General features: G+C 37.7%; 1 protein-coding gene across 1 annotated transcript; it reads right to left on the reverse strand.

The window, feature by feature from the left end:
• Nucleotides 1-309: 309 nt before the first annotated feature.
• On the reverse strand, nt 310-3,967 carry LOC145167665 (uncharacterized). The gene is made up of 4 exons (XM_079086899.1): nt 3,892-3,967; nt 3,343-3,800; nt 1,824-2,424; nt 310-869 (listed from the first exon to the last, which is right to left on the reverse strand). The coding sequence occupies exons 1-4, from the start codon at nt 3,955-3,957 to the stop codon at nt 408-410; spliced, it is 1,587 nt and encodes a 528-aa protein (XP_078943025.1). The 5' UTR covers nt 3,958-3,967; the 3' UTR covers nt 310-407.
• Between the last annotated feature and the right edge of the window lie 14,112 nt (nt 3,968-18,079).

Here is an 18,079-nt window from a genome sequence, read left to right on the forward strand (position 1 = left end):
AGCGTGACGATGACCGAGGGCCTCTAAACTTTTAGGGCCTATTTTTTATGCATCAACTTATATTATTATAAGAAAAAAAAAACGTTTGGTATTAAGTCATCAATGATAGCGACAAAAAGGAGAAACGAGATTGGAGACAAAATTGGTATAGAAGAAGAAATTTCAACCGATTTTTCATGAATCTAAGCAATTAATCATTTTTACTTAAAAAAAATTATTGTTAAGGGCCTCATTTCTTTTATTTTGTTTGGGGCTTCAAATTAGCTTGAATCGGTCATGTTAACTATATGTTTGCAATGATCGGCGCAATCAAACAAAAAGTAATATAAATTACTTTGCGAATATAATAGTTACGATAACATGAAAAACAATATTGTGTCACATTTTAATTACAATTCCGTTTTTAGTTATGGGGGAAGGCAAAAGGCGAACAAGGTTGTCCCGGGTGTATAAGTTGGATCAAAAGCACCAAAATTTACTTTGTAGCCATTGCCGACATACACACAACCATCGCTTATGGACATGCCACCGTACACTGTGGCTCCGGTGTTATACGACCACAAAATTTCTCCAGTGGTGCCACTCATGGCATATATGGGTCCAGTTCCATTGGTTGAACCAGCAAACACAACACCATTGGCTAAACTCACTGGGCCACTTGCGGTTGCATTACTTGGATTTGCCGTTGACCATAAGATGTTTCCATTTGTGGCATTCATTGACACCCATCCGCCGCTAGTCGTTGTGATATTTGATGGTTTTAGTGTAAATGTAGTTTGCATACTATTTGCAATGTTGGTGTAGATTATCTTTCCATCAGTAGCGGATCCCCAAGCACCTCCTCCACCAGCTCCCCCAGGTCCAGCTACCTACAATTAATCATAACTTGAGCATTCAATTCATATATATTTGCAACAGGGTTACTTTTCTAGCAACGTAGATGTCCCCTTCCTAAAGAATCATAGATGTAAATAAGATACAAAGCAACACATTAGATGTGACATAAGAGCCTAATCACTAAGCAGAGTTCAATCTATGTTGGAATTGACATTTCCACACTCCAGCCATTATATTATAACTCAAAGCTTTCACCATTTCTACAAGGATCATCTATGCGGCCAATTGGCACATACATGCATAGATATATGAATAAAAGGGAAATTACACACGAACACACATAACCTTGTATCAAGATTACAAGAATCTCAACTACAGACATATCAAAAAGGCATTGTGTTCGTTGTAACAAATTTGACAAAAGTAACAAAAAGCCTCAGTTCATGTTACTTCATAAAAAATATCATATAAAAACTAAACTAAAATTCAGGGGTGCCAAATTTAAGAGCATGATTAAAATTTATTTTTATATTATATTTTTAATTTCCACATTTGACCAATCTGTCATTTTGAATGAATTTGGAGTATGTTCGGTAAAACAATCGGAAGCTAGCCGCAACTTTTATTTATGTAGAAGTATTCGGCAAAACTAGTTGTAAACTTTTGAAATATATAAAAGGACTTACAACATAAATGGTAAAATCAAAAAACCTTAAAATCTCTCAAAAACCAATTGAATTAACTTAGTTTTATAAACTTTTTGTTTAAAATAAAATTTCTAAACTCGTACTCAAACAAAACTTTTCTTAATTAATTCCATATTTTTCATAAAATCTAAAAATCTAAGGTTACTAAAAATCTCAAAACTCATGAACTGACTTAAACAAACGTGGTCACAAGTTCGGTTACTTTTTTTTCATATTTTATAATGGGGACACTTAATTCAAAATTGTGTAAATATGTAGCAAAATGAACACAAACATTACCGTAGACCAAACGATGCTACCATTGTCACGATCCAAAGCCCAAGCAAACCCGCTCTTTTGTACTGCAACAACAATGTCACGTTTGTATCCACGAGCATTAGTTGTTAAAATCATCGGTGCTTCCGCGAAATCCGCATCAGGATTAGGGCCAGGTGGACACCCTGGAGTAGAAAGATTATTACATGCAAAAATCCATAGATCGTAGCCTCCTAATTGTTTATACCATTGGATGTGTCCCGAATCCAAATCCAGGGCTAGGATGGAATTGGAATGGTTTTCGGGTTCTATGCACTTATCTTCTTGATTTGGTGTTGTTTCATTGTTTTGTGCTTCTTGACATTGTGTGACATTCAATGGGGCTGAATACATGTTTCCTGTGGCAATGTATACAGCATTACGGTGAATGTCAATTGATGGACTGCTTCCCCATAAGCCCGCACCGGCATATTCATCGGTGCTACCATTGTTGTCTGGTAACATGTAGGTTTGCCATATGATGCTACCATTTTTGGCATTTAACTTTAAGAAACTTCCTATAAATGTACAACATGCTTCAAGGGTGGTGCTTTCTTCGAGTGAAGATGTTCCCACGTAGAAAGCACTGCACAAAGCATATTCCAATAGATTTATTGGCTACTCCATCGCAAATTCTTAGATTATATATGATGATTAATTACATATCATATATATATATATATATATATATATATATATATATATATATATATGTATATAACAACCAAATAGATTATTTATTATTGAACATTTTTGGTTTTTCTAGTTACGAGACAAATGAAAAAGTATATTGCAATTGCTTCGAATAGATTTAAAACAACATATAACGATGTCAATGTTAAGCAATTGCAATACTTCTTCATTTGTCTCACTAACTAGAAAAGGTTAACACATTTATCAATTTTACAACTAAAAAATGACAAATTGAATAAAAGGGTAACATATCATAATTAGTTTTTCTTTTTCATTTTAGATCACGTGTTAACCTTAACCTAGATAAATAGACTAAAGTTAGAAAAAGAAAATGTAAATACAAAGAAGTAATATATATATGACATGAGGTATTGACAAATACACATGTATAATTTATTCAACTCCTAAAATAAATTTTTGTTTGCATGCAACAAACATTTGAATCCACAACCTATAGTTGAGAGATACCTTTTAGCAACACCTAGATAAAGTTGGACTCATTAATTGTGTATGTTGTGTTTGGAAGATGAAGGCGTTCACAAAATTTAATAAAGTCTAATTTTTATTGTATGTATATATAAACTTTCAAAATTGGCAAACGGGGTACAATAATTGCAATCCATAGTCTAAGAGTTTACTTTTGGCCAATATTTCAAAATTGTCAACTCGAGTATAATATTGGAATCAATAATCAAAAGTTTACTTGTTGGCCATAGAGTACGCAAAATTCCTCTACTTTCCACATTCCAAGATAATAATTAAAAATCCAAATTATAAACAAATTACGCAGACGTCCTCTAAATAGATGTACCTTTTATAATAAGTTCCGGACATGGTGATAATAGAAGCGTTATGGGTACTAAGTTGGGTAGACCATACAAGTTCACCGTTACTACGATTAAGCCCCACAACATAAGCTGGTCCATAAATTCCAACGATCAAAAGATCATGAGCAACAGTAGGAGTCGACCTTGACACAGGCCGATTAACTCCAGGTATAAGTCCTGTTGAGTTAAGCCCTGTTAGTTGACCAATATCTTGTTGCCAAATGACTGACCCATCTGATGCATCAAGGGCATATATGTTTCCATTCCAACTCGGGAAATAGATGGTGTCATCATATATTGCTGGCGTTGCAGTTATATCTTTTCCAGCGACAAACTTCCATTTAAGTTGAAGGTTAGCCACTGTTCCAGGGCTAATCTTTGTTTCACCATAGGCATGTCTACGGTTGTATAAATCTCCACCATGGTTTGTCCAATCAATTGGCTGAAATACATTAGAGAACAGTTTGCAAAAGTTAGAACTGTTCTAAAAATTGTAAGGATAAAATTTTTGTTTTGAGAAAGAGAAGACATACATTCGCAGAGGTCAGGAGGAGGAGTAACCAAACAAGGGTGACCGTGTAGAGCAAAGTAGATGCCATGAGAATGTAAGTTGTGTCCCAAACAAGACTAGAAATCTCTACTTATATTTACTTAATTTGTTTTTAATATTATTTTATTCAACTTTAAAATTTAAAAGTCAACCTTCTTTGCTGTTGAATAGTTGAATAAGTTTTTCCTATTTAAGTTTGAATATATATATATATATATATATATATATATATATATATATATATATATATATATATATATATATATAATGACTATTATAGTAAAACATCTATTTTGTTAGGACAACTGTTACTTAATTTTTAAGTCGTACAAGCTAACCAACTCTAATTACAACTTATATTTATATAAATCGCATTAATCTTTGGACATCAAAAATGAGTTACCATAAATTAAAGAAAATATAAGATAAACAAAAGATAAGATTACAAGATCGAATGTTGTCACACCCCGAAACCGTGATGGCGGAAACGTTCCGGGGTGGAGGACGTCATGCGTAGTATCACAACATTTGTATCATAACAAGCATAGTAAACTCAACCAAACATTGAATACATATATGAAAAAGGTTTACATTGTCTTAATACATAGTTTTGTTCTTCTCAAAAGTAGAATAGAAAGACGTAACTCTAAAGCTCCGACTTCTTCAAACTCCTGGAAGTACCTGTCTACTAATTCCCTGAGAATACAAGCAGTTTTGAAAGAATATCAGCATAAAGCTGGTGAGTTCATAAACATTTAGTTTTAGAGAAAAATGTTCTTTGATTCTTTTGAAAAGTGTTCCTCAAGAAAATCCTATATTTTCTTATGAAATATATGTTTGAAAACTCATTCCTTCCATGACTTCCCGGTTCATACAAGATATGCACGATCCAAGGAGTCATGGAATGAATATGAATATCCGTTAGTAGAGTAGTAAACTATCAGTTTTAAAAAGTCGGTGTTATTCTGGGAAAATCCTATATTTTCCCTAAAAACAAGTTATCCGTCCTAGAGGTAGAGATGACAGTTTAGAAATCCATGATTACTATCAGCATATATAAAAGTAGTTTTATTACTCAAAATAAAACTAATGAAGGGTAGAGTCCGTAAACAAAGTTAGTTTATACTTATTTGCGAGTCGTATAACCATACTTGATATGACCTAGAGACCTTTATAACGTTCTTCAGGCGTTTAAGCTAAATGACATTTGTCCACCACAGGCATGCCTGCCTAACTGTAGCTAACAGTTCTGGTGTGGGATTGTCAGTCCCGAATAGATCTATTCACAAATCTCACGCTCTCCCTCCAGGAGACTCTGGTTATACTGAGATAGGATTTAACCCTGTACACCTAAGGGTACAGTATTGAAGTAGAGCCTCACAATTCTATATAATCTAGTTTACTAGCGAGAAACAGTATAAACCAAAAATTATCCTTGTATAAATGTACTTTATACTCCTGAGAAAATATATAACTTAAATTAAATCTGCCATAGTTTATACATATTCATCCATGACATCTGATTTGGTAGAAACTGCCTAGAGGGTTATCCCAAACTATACCCATTATAGTTTATTAGAGTTGATATGGAAAATGCTTTGTAAAAACCTTTCTGAAAGCTATGAAGTTAGATTTCCAAAATAGAAGTTTCCCTTATGCTCCACGCATTACAAAATGGATAAAATATACGAGTACGTTATTAAACGTGGAAATCGTTGGCCTGTATTAATAAGTTTAAAACTTAATAAAATACTTTGAGTTTGGCTTGTATTCCCCCCCCCCCCTGAAAACATTAAAAACACGGAAAATGTAGGGGTATGAATTCACCTCAGGTAAGTGGTTTGATTGAAGGATCGATACGGAAAGCTGGGTGTTCAAGTGAAGCCTTGAACACGATTTGATCCTAATTAACACGCAATCACACATAAAGGAGTCAAATGAAGGTATTTCACCACTAGATGTGATGGAGAACCATTCTAGGGACTTGGAACTATTTGCACTCAGTGTTAGGACCTCAAAGGATTGTATGAGGGGAGTGTATGGCCACCTTGAAGGTGTGTGCGGCCATGGGTGTGCGGCCCAAAGGGTGTGCGGCCGTACACTCATGAAAGAAGGTGCCTTTGAAGTGTTCTCAAGGTCCATACTTGCATACACAAAGTGTTCTAGGTCTATACTCAATTGTAGTGCAATTTAAGGGCTCTAGATGTGAGTTTGCGGCCCTAGGATGGGTGTGTGGTCGCACAAGGGTGTGTGCGGCCGTACACAGGTGTGTGCAGTCGTACACCCCACAAGATGATGTCCAAAATGTCCATTCCAAGGTGCAACAAGGCTACGGGCATGTCTATCTCGAATATGGAAGTCAAACTCTCACTTTGGAGGGTGTTTTTAAGGGTGTGCGGCCACCCTAAGATGGTGTGCGGCCGCACTCACTTCCAAACACGAAGAACATGATGGATATTGCACACTTAAGACTTAGATAGAGTGGTCTTTCATGGTTTGCAAGTTAGAGGATGAATCACTCACGTTCTTGAAGCTTTGGAGGGTTTGAGGTTGAAGAAGCTTGAGAGAAATGGTGTAGTGGGCTGCCAAGGAGTGAAAGGAATGAAAGGAAATGGGTCTACCATTTATATAGGGGTAAGAGTGTGCTGCCAAAAGCGAGTGTGCTGCCAAGAGGTGGGTGTGCAGCCGCACACCCATGTGTGTAGCCGTACACTCCTCCTAGAGGTGTGTATGGTCCGGTTTTTCTCACTAGGTGGCTTGCTGACTCGTTCCTAACCTCAACCGTGGTCATACTCAAGCTTAGAACATTTAAATAAACCCTTAAACAGTACAAGAAGTCAACAGAACAAGCTTAACATTGATGGGATTGACTAAATGTACAAGATCGAAGTTCTGGGTTGTCACATCATCCCCCGTTAGAGGGAATTTCGTCCCGAAATTCAAAGATAAAGTTATAAATCATGAATCTTGGAAAGAGATGGGGGATACTTCTGGTTCATTGAATCCTCGCGCTCCCAAGTGAATTCAGGTCCTCGCTTGGTATTCCAGCAAACCTTCACTATTGGGATTACGATGTTGTTTTGTGAACTTGACTTTTCGTTCCATGATTCTAACGGGTTCTTTTACGAAGTGTAAGCTATTGCCTAGTTCGATCTCATCGAGAGGAATCACAAGTGTCTCATTGGACAGACACTTTTTCAGAGCCGAGAGGTGAAAGACAAGATGAATGTTACTAAGTTCTCGGGGTAAACGGAGTTTTGTATTCCACGGGACCGATCCTATCGAGGATCTCGAGTGGTGTCACACCCCAAAACCGGAACGGCGGAAACGTTCGGGGGTGGAGGACGTCATGTTTAGTATCACAAGATATGCATTATAGTAAGCAAGTAATGAACAACCATTTCATTAGAAAGAAAGTGTTTACAATGTGTGTGTTCACAAAACATAGAATTCATAAGCAAATAACAAAACAAGACTTGAAGCTACTATGCTCCATCTTCTGAATTCCCAGCACGAGTACCTGTCTATTAGTCTCCTGAGAATACAAGTTATTTGAAAGAGTTGATCAAAATTAAGCTGGTGAGTTCATAAGATTTTAGTGATGTAAGTAAGTTGTAAAATGTTATTGTAAAATGTAGTAAGTTGTAGTTGAAAATGTAGTTGTAAAATGTTGTAAGTTGTAAGTTCTGTTTAGAAAAGTTTGCCTGTTCCTCCAGAAAATCATATATTTCCTGCTTTGATGAAAGATAAGTAAAAGTGACTCTACAGTCCTTTCTATGAGTATTAAATGGATGCAAGTTATATAAAACCCAGAGTAAGCAAACAATGGGTTGTGTGTATCTGCCTTAAGCCCACAACCAAACAAGGAACAGGGAATGAGGCAGAAGGCACACAGTCCATTGGTTGTTTGATCATCGTTGTATATGACCCTGGCGTATTCACTTGGTACTCACGGAGTTAACTGTAATAGTTCCTTTATATTTTATGAAAAGATTCTTTAAGAAAACCCTTATTTCTTATAATAAAATGGTGACCACCGTGATTACTTCTATAATCACTTAGTATACTGGCTATATATGATCTAATATCGAATAGATAGTTAATTGGGTGAATCTGCCCTAAGCCCACAACCAAACAAGGAACAGGAAGTAAGGCGGAAAGCACACATCCAACTATCTGTTGGGTATTAATGATATATAACCATGATGTATAAGCTAAGGTATTATAGAGTTAATCACCTAAAGTCCTTTAAGTTTATACTAGTTTAATAAAATGGATTAAACCCTTTACTGGGAAGTTTCTAGTTTTGTATACCAAAAGTTCTGATTTGGAAAGTATGTTTTGTACTAGAAAACTGTGCATTGACTTTGTGTTCTATGACTTGACCCATACCTGGTACCCTTATGGTGACTTAATGTATACTGAACATATATATATATATATATATATATATATATATATATATATATATCTAAAATCGAATAGATAATAGATTGGGTGAATCTGTTCCAAGCCCACAACCAAACAAGGAACAGGAAGTGAAACGGAGAGCACACATCCTATTATCTGTCGGATCCTATTGTTATATATATATCCTTTGATGTATACATTAAGGAACAAGAATTAAGGCGGAATCACTCACTTTAAGCCTACAGCCTCTTAGTTTTTCACAACCATGATGTATATGCTACGCCATCATAGCTTCTCTAAATGGATCTTTTAGTTCTCTTGAATACTGTGACCTATCTCAATATGTAAGTTATTATAATTACTTTTTAAGTGTTTTCCCCAAGTTTTAATCTTATATGAATATAAATTAATTTTTCAAAGTAATTACTATTTTCAAAAACGTACCGCTGCTCGTCGACGACTCCGGGGTAGATTCTCCTGCGGTGATCATCAGAATGCGTCCATCCGCTCCTGAGTTCTTTGCTATCGGGCAGTCCCTCTGTTTGTGTCCAGTCTCACCACAGCCATAACAGGCTTGGTTTTCTTCAGCTCCGGGGACTTGGGAGATCGGTTGAGCCGGTGCCCTGCAGAAACGGACTGTGTGTCCCTTTCTGTGGCAGTTCAGACACTGCATTTCCCGGCATACTCCGGTGTGGTGGTAGTTGCACTTTCCACACTTTGGGAGGGTTCCAGCATATCGACTGGCAGGTGCTGTAGCAGCAGGTGTTGTAGCGACGTACATAGTACTCACTCGTTGCTCTTGCGGGGTGTCTTGTGTTGTTCGCTTCTTCTTCCTCTTGTTCCCCGACTTCCGTTTATAGTCATCTTCCCTCGATGGCTCGAGAACAGGGACTTCTATACCATGGCGGACTCCATGGTCAATAAGTCGTTGGGCCAGGCGTTTGGCGCTACCAAATGTGGCTGGATTAGAAGACAACATATCTCCTTGGGTCGGAGCAGTCAGACCCCAAATGTATCGTTCTATCTTCTTGCTCTCCGGGGTAACCATCCCGGGGCATAGAGTTGCTAGGTCGCTGAACCGGTCAATGTAGGTCACTATGTCTGAGCCGACCATAATGAGCTCCCATAGTTCTTGTTCCAGCTTTTGAACTTCGCCCCTCGGGCAGTATTCTTCCAGCATTAACTCTTTTAGGATTTCCCAACCTATTGAGTTAGCCACTGATAGGGTCAGTGACTTAACATGGCTGTTCCACCATGTCAGGGCTTTCTTGGAGAAGGTGCAGGTAGCAAACTTCACTTTGCTCCCTTCTGGGCACGAACAGATTTCAAAGACTGAATCTGTTTTCTCGAACCATCGCATCAGAGCGATGACTCCACCATTTCCATTAAAGGAAAGGGGTTTGCAGTTGGTGAAGTCCTTGTAGGAGCACTCTCTCGAGCGCACAGGGACCTCACCTTGAGTAGAATGAACAGGTGTTCCACCTCCGCTGGAACTGGTAGGATGATATTGAGCCATGGCTGTTGCCACAGCCGCAGCTACTGCAGCATTTAGAGTTGTCGTATCGATTTGTGGGGGAGGTGTTGGAGTTATCGGAGTAGGGCGTCTGTTTGATCTGCGAGGAGGCATCTTTGCTAAAAGAATACAAAGATGAGACATAATAAGTCTAAAGCAATGGACACAAGCCGAAAGCTAAAAAGACAAGGGTATCCTAGTTCTGGGTGTATCGGGTCCTGACTTCCACAGGGTTCTAGGGACAATTCATAAAAGAGTCTATACCTAATAAACTCTATGAATTTGAAATGGCTATCCTCGAATGAATATATGTTGCCTGAATAACTGTTACCAGCTGCATGTAAGAAAATAATCCTAACATATAATGTGAGCAGTGTTTCCACTCGCTCATTAAGTTAACAAGATTATTATTTATTAGTGTGACGTGTAAGACGTTTTGGTTACTTCGGCTGATCCTTCTTTGAAAACTTCTCATGAAATTGTTCTTGTTCCTCCTGGACTCTTCTGTTGTCTACTATGAGGAAGTGGTTACATCTATCTGGGATTGTCGTGCGAGAATGGAAGTGACTAAAAAATCTATGAGATTAATGGTAACTTTAGAGGGTGATCCTTACAGAGTCCTGCTATAATTGTACAATGTATACAAGTCGTATATAATTCAAGATTAAATAGACCTTCGAATAAGTGATCCTACTCTAAAACCACAACCAGTTAAGGAATGGGTAGTGAAGCGTAGATCACAAATTCTAAGTCTATAAGATCTCAATTATATAAAACCTTAAGAGTATACATTGTAAGATTATAGACTTATTCGTAAGGGTCTTTTAAGTTGTCACATAAGTTATTTATATGGTGCCTAAAATACTCCTATAGTATTTTAACGTAATGTACTTGGTATTTTTTAAACTTGTTATCGCGTTATGGTATCATAGAATACTCCTATAGTATTCTAACTCTAATGTACTTGATCTAGTATTCTATTGACTGGTGTGTTTAGGTAAGTTTTAAGACTGTTGCAACACCACATCGCTCCTAAACACATGTCGGTCACATCTCGAATGAATATAGTTGATCAGGCTATATTGATCCTAGCTATGATTACATAACTGTTCAGGTTCGACGACAGTGTTCAACCTTTAAATACTTTAGTTCTGTTCTTCTCGTGATACTTGGTCTACATGTATAAGAAAGTAGGTATATTTTTATAACTTATCGTTATACTCTTAAAATATATCATTATCCAGAGCACTTAAGCCCCATTGTATTTATAGTTGTATATCTTTTATCGGTTGATATACTTAGTTCACTATAAACAATGCTCTGATACCAATCTGTCACACCCCAAAACCGGAACGGCGGAACGTTCGGGGGTGGAGGACGTCATGTTTAGTATCACAAGATATGCATTATAGTAAGCAAGTAATGAACAACCATTTCATTAGAAAGAAAGTGTTTACAATGTGTGTGTTCACAAAACATAGAATTCATAAGCAAATAACAAAACAAGACTTGAAGCTACTATGCTCCATCTTCTGAATTCCCAGCACGAGTACCTGTCTATTAGTCTCCTGAGAATACAAGTTATTTGAAAGAGTTGATCAAAATTAAGCTAGTGAGTTCATAAGATTTTAGTGATGTAAGTAAGTTGTAAAATGTTGTTGTAAAATGTAGTAAGTTGTAGTTGAAAATGTAGTTGTAAAATGTTGTAAGTTGTAAGTTCTGTTTAGAAAAGTTTGCCTGTTCCTCCAGAAAATCCTATATTTCCTGCTTTGATGAAAGATAAGTAAAAGTGACTCTACAGTCCTTTCTATGAGTATTAAATGGATGAAAGTTATATAAAACCCAGAGTAAACAAACAATGGGTTGTGTGTATCTGCCTTAAGCCCACAACCAAACAAGGAACAGGGAATGAGGCAGAAGGCACACAGTCCATTGGTTGTTTGATCATCGTTGTATATGACCCTGGCGTATTCACTTGGTACTCACGGAGTTAACTGTAATAGTTCCTTTATATTTTATGAAAAGATTCTTTAAGAAAACCCTTATTTCTTATAATAAAATGGTGACCACCGTGATTACTTCTATAATCACTTAGTTATACTGGCTATATATGATCTAATATCGAATAGATAGTTAATTGGGTGAATCTGCCCTAAGCCCACAACCAAACAAGGAACAGGAAGTAAGGCGGAAAGCACACATCCAACTATCTGTTGGGTATTAATGATATATAACCATGATGTATAAGCTAAGGTATTATAGAGTTAATCACCTAAAGTCCTTTAAGTTTATACTAGTTTAATAAAATGGATTAAACCCTTTACTGGGAAGTTTCTAGTTTTGTATACCAAAAGTTCTGATTTGGAAAGTATGTTTTGTACTAGAAAACTGTGCATTGACTTTGTGTTCTATGACTTGACCCATACCTGGTACCCTTATGATGACTTAATGTATACTAAACATATATATATATATATATATATATATATATATATATATATATATATATATATATATATATATATATATATATATATATATATATATATATGTATATATCTAAAATCGAATAGATAATAGATTGGGTGAATCCGTTCCAAGCACACAACCAAACAAGGAACAGGAAGTGAAACGGAGAGCACACATCCTATTATCTGTCGGATCCTATTGTTATATATATATATATATATATATATATATATATATATATATATATATATATATATATATATCCTTTGATGTATACATTAAGGAATCATAAGGTTAGCATTATGGTCCCTTTCTACTGAATGTACTAGACTCGACTGTTCTGTTTGTCGTTTGTAAAATGTAAGTTTTCCCTAGTTTATAACTATCTTAACTCGAAGATAGTTTGCATTTGACTTTCAAGTGGTACTGTCTCATTATGAAAGTAATGGGAAATGTAAGTACACAGTTGTCGTTTAAAATGACATACGGATGTACTGATGACCTTAAAACATGTTTATTTTATACCGGTCATAATGTGAAGGCTAGTACCCCTACTATACGCTCTCCTTGTCTAGAGATTAAGGGAACCAAACGCGACTTTTTAGCAAACCAGTTGCTACGCCGTGTAATTCACATTAAAGTTATATGATCATGTATACCCAATATAACTATCACCTTTTGTTTAGAACAATGAGTTAGTGATTCATTGGTATAATTAGATCCTGTACTAGTTCCATGCTATAACAACTTAATATGTTTGTTCTGTTTGTTTCTCATCATAGTATGTTCGTTCTGTTATCATGTATTGTATCTAGTATGAACTGAATCTCTAAACTATACCCATTATAGTTTACTAATATTTTACTTGAATTGTTGTTGAAAAGACTCATTTATCTACTAAGTTATGCTTGTACTTTAAAAACGGAGTTTTATTAAACTATAAAGTAACATAACTTTAAAAGAGTTTTTGAAATGTTTTGATCACTTATAAAAGACATAAGCAACATTTTGAAAGATGTTTATAACAAACAATTACACAATTATCATTGTGTTCAACTTGTATTCCCCCCCTTAAAAGCATTTAAAACAGTTAAAAGATTCATTACGGGGTATGAACTCACCTGATGTGGGTGATTCAACGAATACGCGTGTAAGGATGAGAAGTTCCACGAATGAAGTCCCGAGACACAACAAGTCCTAAATGACATATATTGACATATATTGGCATGAATATAGTGTTTATAAGCAACTATATGAAAGGAAACACCTTCCGGGACTAGGAAACACTTTGACCAAGTGTTGGAATCACATGTGATTCATCAAAGCAGAGTGGAATGGTATTAATATGAGTTTACTACCATGGGTTTACGGCCAAAGGGAGTTTACGGCCGTAAACTCATGGTCAAACATGCATAAGTGGGTGTTTGAAGGCTAGGGAAACTTGAAGGACCATTGCTCTACACAAGGATGATAAAGACCATCATAAGGAAGGCTTTTGATGAGTTTACGGCCAAGCAAGGAGCTTACGGCCATAAACTAATGGACATTATGAAGTGAGTGTGGTTTAAGGTCCTATACTCATCAATGAATGGTTCTAGGTCATAAGCTTTACACCTAGAAGGGTTTATGGTCCATACATGCTATAACATTGAGTTTACGGCCAAGGAAGATCTTGGGCCGTAAACTCAAGATGCTCTTGGGAAAATGTATGTTTCAAGGGTGTGATTCAAGGCTTCCTAGTAGATATGAAGTATAATGAAGGAATACTTACGATATGGAGGCTTGAAAGGGTTGATTTTGGCCAAAAACACTAGTATGTGTTCTTTGTGTTTCTTGAAGGTCTAAGAAAACATGATTTCCATGGATGAATCATGAGGATGAAGCTAGTTAAGAAGGATTAACAACAAACTAGAGAAAGAACACTTACACTTTTGAAGATCTAAGATGAAAAGTTGGATGATACTTGAGAGAGAACTCAAGTGTTCTTGAGGAAAGTGAGATAATGAATGAAAATGAGGGAATATGAGTCTTAAAGGTGAGTTTACGGCCCACCTTGAGTTTACGGCCATAAACTCAAGTGTTGTGGCCGTGAACTCTTTTTAATGAGGTTAAGGCTGGATTTGTTGCACAGTGTCTTTAGCAGGTACATTCTAACACTCATTCCTTAAGTGTACTAGGCTTAAAACTCCTTAGAATGACCTTTATCAAGGCTAGAACTCATTACCAATGAGTCTGACACTCACTTGAGTTGACTGACTGAGCTTTCAAAGCAAAAAAATTTCGGGTTGTCACAAGTGGTCCAGTGTATCTTGGATTTAGCTTTCCACGCTTTTCGAAGTGTATCATGCCTTTACAGGGTGAGACCTTCAATGGAACACGGTCATCAACCTGGAACTCCAAAAAGAGGTTTTTATATCTCCGATACAACTCTCTTGTCTCACTCATGAATATGGATTTGGGTCGGTTATCCCCGCGTAAACTCGGCCCATTGAACAAGTGGTAGTTCTGGTGGGTCTAGAATATGAAAGAGGCGACGCAGAGATTTATGTTGGTTTTGTAGTTACAAAAGACGAGGGTCTCGTGAGTTTGACGATTCAAGCGATGGGAATGTAAGAACCTAATATGGTGAGGGCCACGCCAATCCATGACGATTGATGATCACAGACTCTTCACCGAGACAAAAAGTTAGGTCGATTTGAAAGAATTGATTTCTTTATTACGGTGTGTCTCGAGTGTTCGATGATGTACTTCGTGTGAGTGTCCTAGTGTTTTCTGTCTCCTCTTGATTCTTTCGTTGCTATACCCGTACCGCGATGTGCAAATACAAACAGTGTAATGTTTTGGAGGACTAGTGAAGATACTTTATATGATGTATCTTCGTGGTACCCATGCTCTCTTGGGGTACACCATTTAAGTACAACTACAATGAATGAGAAATTCGACTGAGTGACTCTGCCCCAATATCCACACCTAGACAAGGGACGAAAATCGAGGCGGAATCACTTAGTTCCAAGTCAGCAATATCCTAGACATACACAATTCTGTCATGCACACTAAGCCATAGCGACTTAATTGGACGGATCTGTAGTTTTCTTATGTATTTCGTGGTTGGTTCAGACAAGTAAGTTATTTGCAATTACCTTAAATTTTTCCCCCAAATTCTTAATATTAGCATAGATTAAATTCTTAGGGAAATTTCCTTTAGAAGACGTACCAAAATCTTCATAAAAGGGAAGAGGTTCCTTGTTGCTCCCACATGTTATGCTATTACACTCCTCCTTCTCCTTCGTCATTTTTCTTGGTTGGGCAGTTCTTCTTGAAATGCCCCATCTCACCGCCTGCATAGCACACTTGAACAATGCTAGCATCGGTAGTGGAAGTGATGTGTTGAGTCGGAGTCATTGCGAAGCGAGCTTCGTTGTCGTCCTTAGTCCTTGGACAATTTCTTTTGAAATGTCCGGGTTCGCCACAATTGTAGCAAATCTGACCCATCTTTACACCAGTAATCGAGGCATCTGGATGTACTAGTGCCCTGCAGTAACGGGTGATGTGTCCTTCCCTATTGCAGTTCTTACATCGAAGTTCGCGGCATTCTCCTTCGTGGTGGAAATTGCATTTCTCGCAATTTGAAAGTTTTCCAGTATATCGCTGCACAGGCGTTGGCACTGGTTGGGCGGATTTTGTGGTTGTAGGAGTTATCACGGGTTTTTGTCTCTTGGCAAGTTTCTGAGACAACTTGCGCTCCTTCTTGTTCCAGAATTTTCGTTAGACGCTCTTAAGTTTGGGAGTTGGAGTGTCCTCCTGGATAATCCCTTGTTGGTTTCCTAGTGTGCTGCTACGGTTTGAGGTGTTGAAACTGTTCCCATTCCCATTCGGGTTGTTGAATTGTGCCATGACAGCGTTCACGGCGGCGGTGACTGTGGCCTGGAACGTAGCGTAGTCCATCCGTAGAGATGGTGCCTCACCAGTTGATTGGTTACTCCCTTGTGAAGACATGGTTCTGTGGCATGACAGGAAAACGATCTAGTGAGGAACGATAGTCGTCGGTGGTGGTGTTTCATGAATTTATATATGCTACAAATTTCCCGCCCTGGGGCTACCCTGAATGGTTCTGATAACTATCTGATAAGTAGGCTATAAGAATAGACTCTTGGGTTTCAATTGGCTATTCTGGAATGATCTTCCGAGGAGACGCTCGAATCAGTTCGTAATAGAGATCGACGCAACATAGACTTATGAACTTAGTAGTGGCTATTCTCTTGATGAAATTATGGAATCTGGCGTGCTGTTACTTAAATGATATGATAATGGCCATAAACCTGACACGTAGTGTGAGCAGTGGAATCACTAACTCACTAGATCATATTAGTTAGTTACTTAGTTGCTTGCTTCTGATCTAGAGTATATTTTTCGAAAATGAAAATTTTTAACCGAAATAAGATTGTTGTCACTGTAGTTAGTATTGAGATTTTTCGAAGTTCGAAAAATTTGACCTAGGAGTAGGTCTATAACATACCAACAGAGGAATAAATTGACAACATAAGGAACTAGTAAATCAGTATTTGCAAAACAGGAAGGTTTACAAGAAAAGTGCTTCTTAGGGCATCGACATAAAGACCGTTCTTGGGACCAAAAGGAAAGATGAGTAGAGTATTTCCTATCAGCGACGGGCACTCCTCAGGTGAAACCCTAATTCGGCCAGCTGGCGTTCCACACCAAGCAGGCGTCTCTCGTATCTTGACTGGTGTGCTCGGAGCTCTATGACTTCGGCTCGGGTTGAAGCTAACTCTCGCTGCCAAGCCTCATTGTTCCTTTCAGCTCTCGCATGAGCAATCTCTAGGCGTCGTATGCGATCCGTGCTGGTGTTCAAATCCGCTTCGAGCTCCTCATTTCGCTGAAGGGTTGCCATAACTAGCTCCACATTGCGAGTCACTAGGCGTATCAGGATTAGAAGGGCCCTGTCTGCGGGTCCTCCTTCGTTCGGATTGTAGAAGTTGCGGTTTCTGTCGTATGGGAGGGGTTGGTCTTGCTTGTGACTCCACCTATTCAAACTCTCAACCCACATAGGCGTTGGACCTTGGAATTCGCGTTGGTGGTTAGGGTTTGGTATTGGGGCCACTTGGGGTAAATCCTCGACTTCAGGTTCTGAGTCAGCCTCTTCGGGGAATTGTTCAGCAAGGTCGTCGTCCAGAGGAATGTCATGGTTTCCTTCTGGCCCTGCCTCGAGCCATCCATCATTCCCTTGATTGGGAAAATATGGGTTGTCAGGGAGATAGAATCCAGCCATGTTATCCATGCAAGAATAGAGGTAAAGAGATAGTTTAATAGACGTCGCATCTAATGATACCGCTATTGAATTTTATGAGCATGCCCTAGACTTTGTTGTTATCTCATCCTGATAATTAAGGTGTTCTACCAAGCGATAAGCAAGGAAAGATTTCTAGTGCAAGTAAGTTATCACTTAGAAATGAATAGGTAGCAACTCTTGGAAAAATCTATACGCTGAATTTGGCTCTAGCTAAAATACTCCTATAGTATTTTATGTTGAATGTTTTTGGTTCTTGGTAAGTTTTAGGCTTGTTGCAACACCACAGTCACTCTCAAGCACATGTTGGTCATGTCTCGAATGAATATAGTTGATCAGGCTATATTGATCCTAGACATGATTACATAACTGCCCAGGTTTAACCGCGATGTCCAACATCCAAATACTTTTGTTTTGTTCTACCTATGACACGAATTCTGGTACTCGGGTATTCTTATATACTTTTATAAAAAT

Source organism: Lactuca virosa, chromosome 3 (assembly GCF_052849685.1).
Source record: "Lactuca virosa cultivar CGN04683 chromosome 3, Lactuca_virosa_CGN04683_v6, whole genome shotgun sequence".
In the NCBI taxonomy this organism is placed as follows: Eukaryota; Viridiplantae; Streptophyta; class Magnoliopsida; order Asterales; family Asteraceae; genus Lactuca; species Lactuca virosa.

What these genes read in the sequence shown, in the direction of transcription:
- LOC145167665 (XM_079086899.1), bottom strand. Translation starts at nt 3,957, where the DNA reads ATGGCATCTACTTTGCTCTACACGGTCACCCTTGTTTGGTTACTCCTC. An exon ending in TCCGGAACTTATTATAAAAG is followed by an intron (nt 2,425 to 3,342) that starts GTACATCTATTT and finishes TGCTTTGTGCAG; the next exon opens with TGCTTTCTACGTGGGAACAT. An exon ending in GTAGCATCGTTTGGTCTACG is followed by an intron (nt 870 to 1,823) that starts GTAATGTTTGTG and finishes GATTAATTGTAG; the next exon opens with GTAGCTGGACCTGGGGGAGC.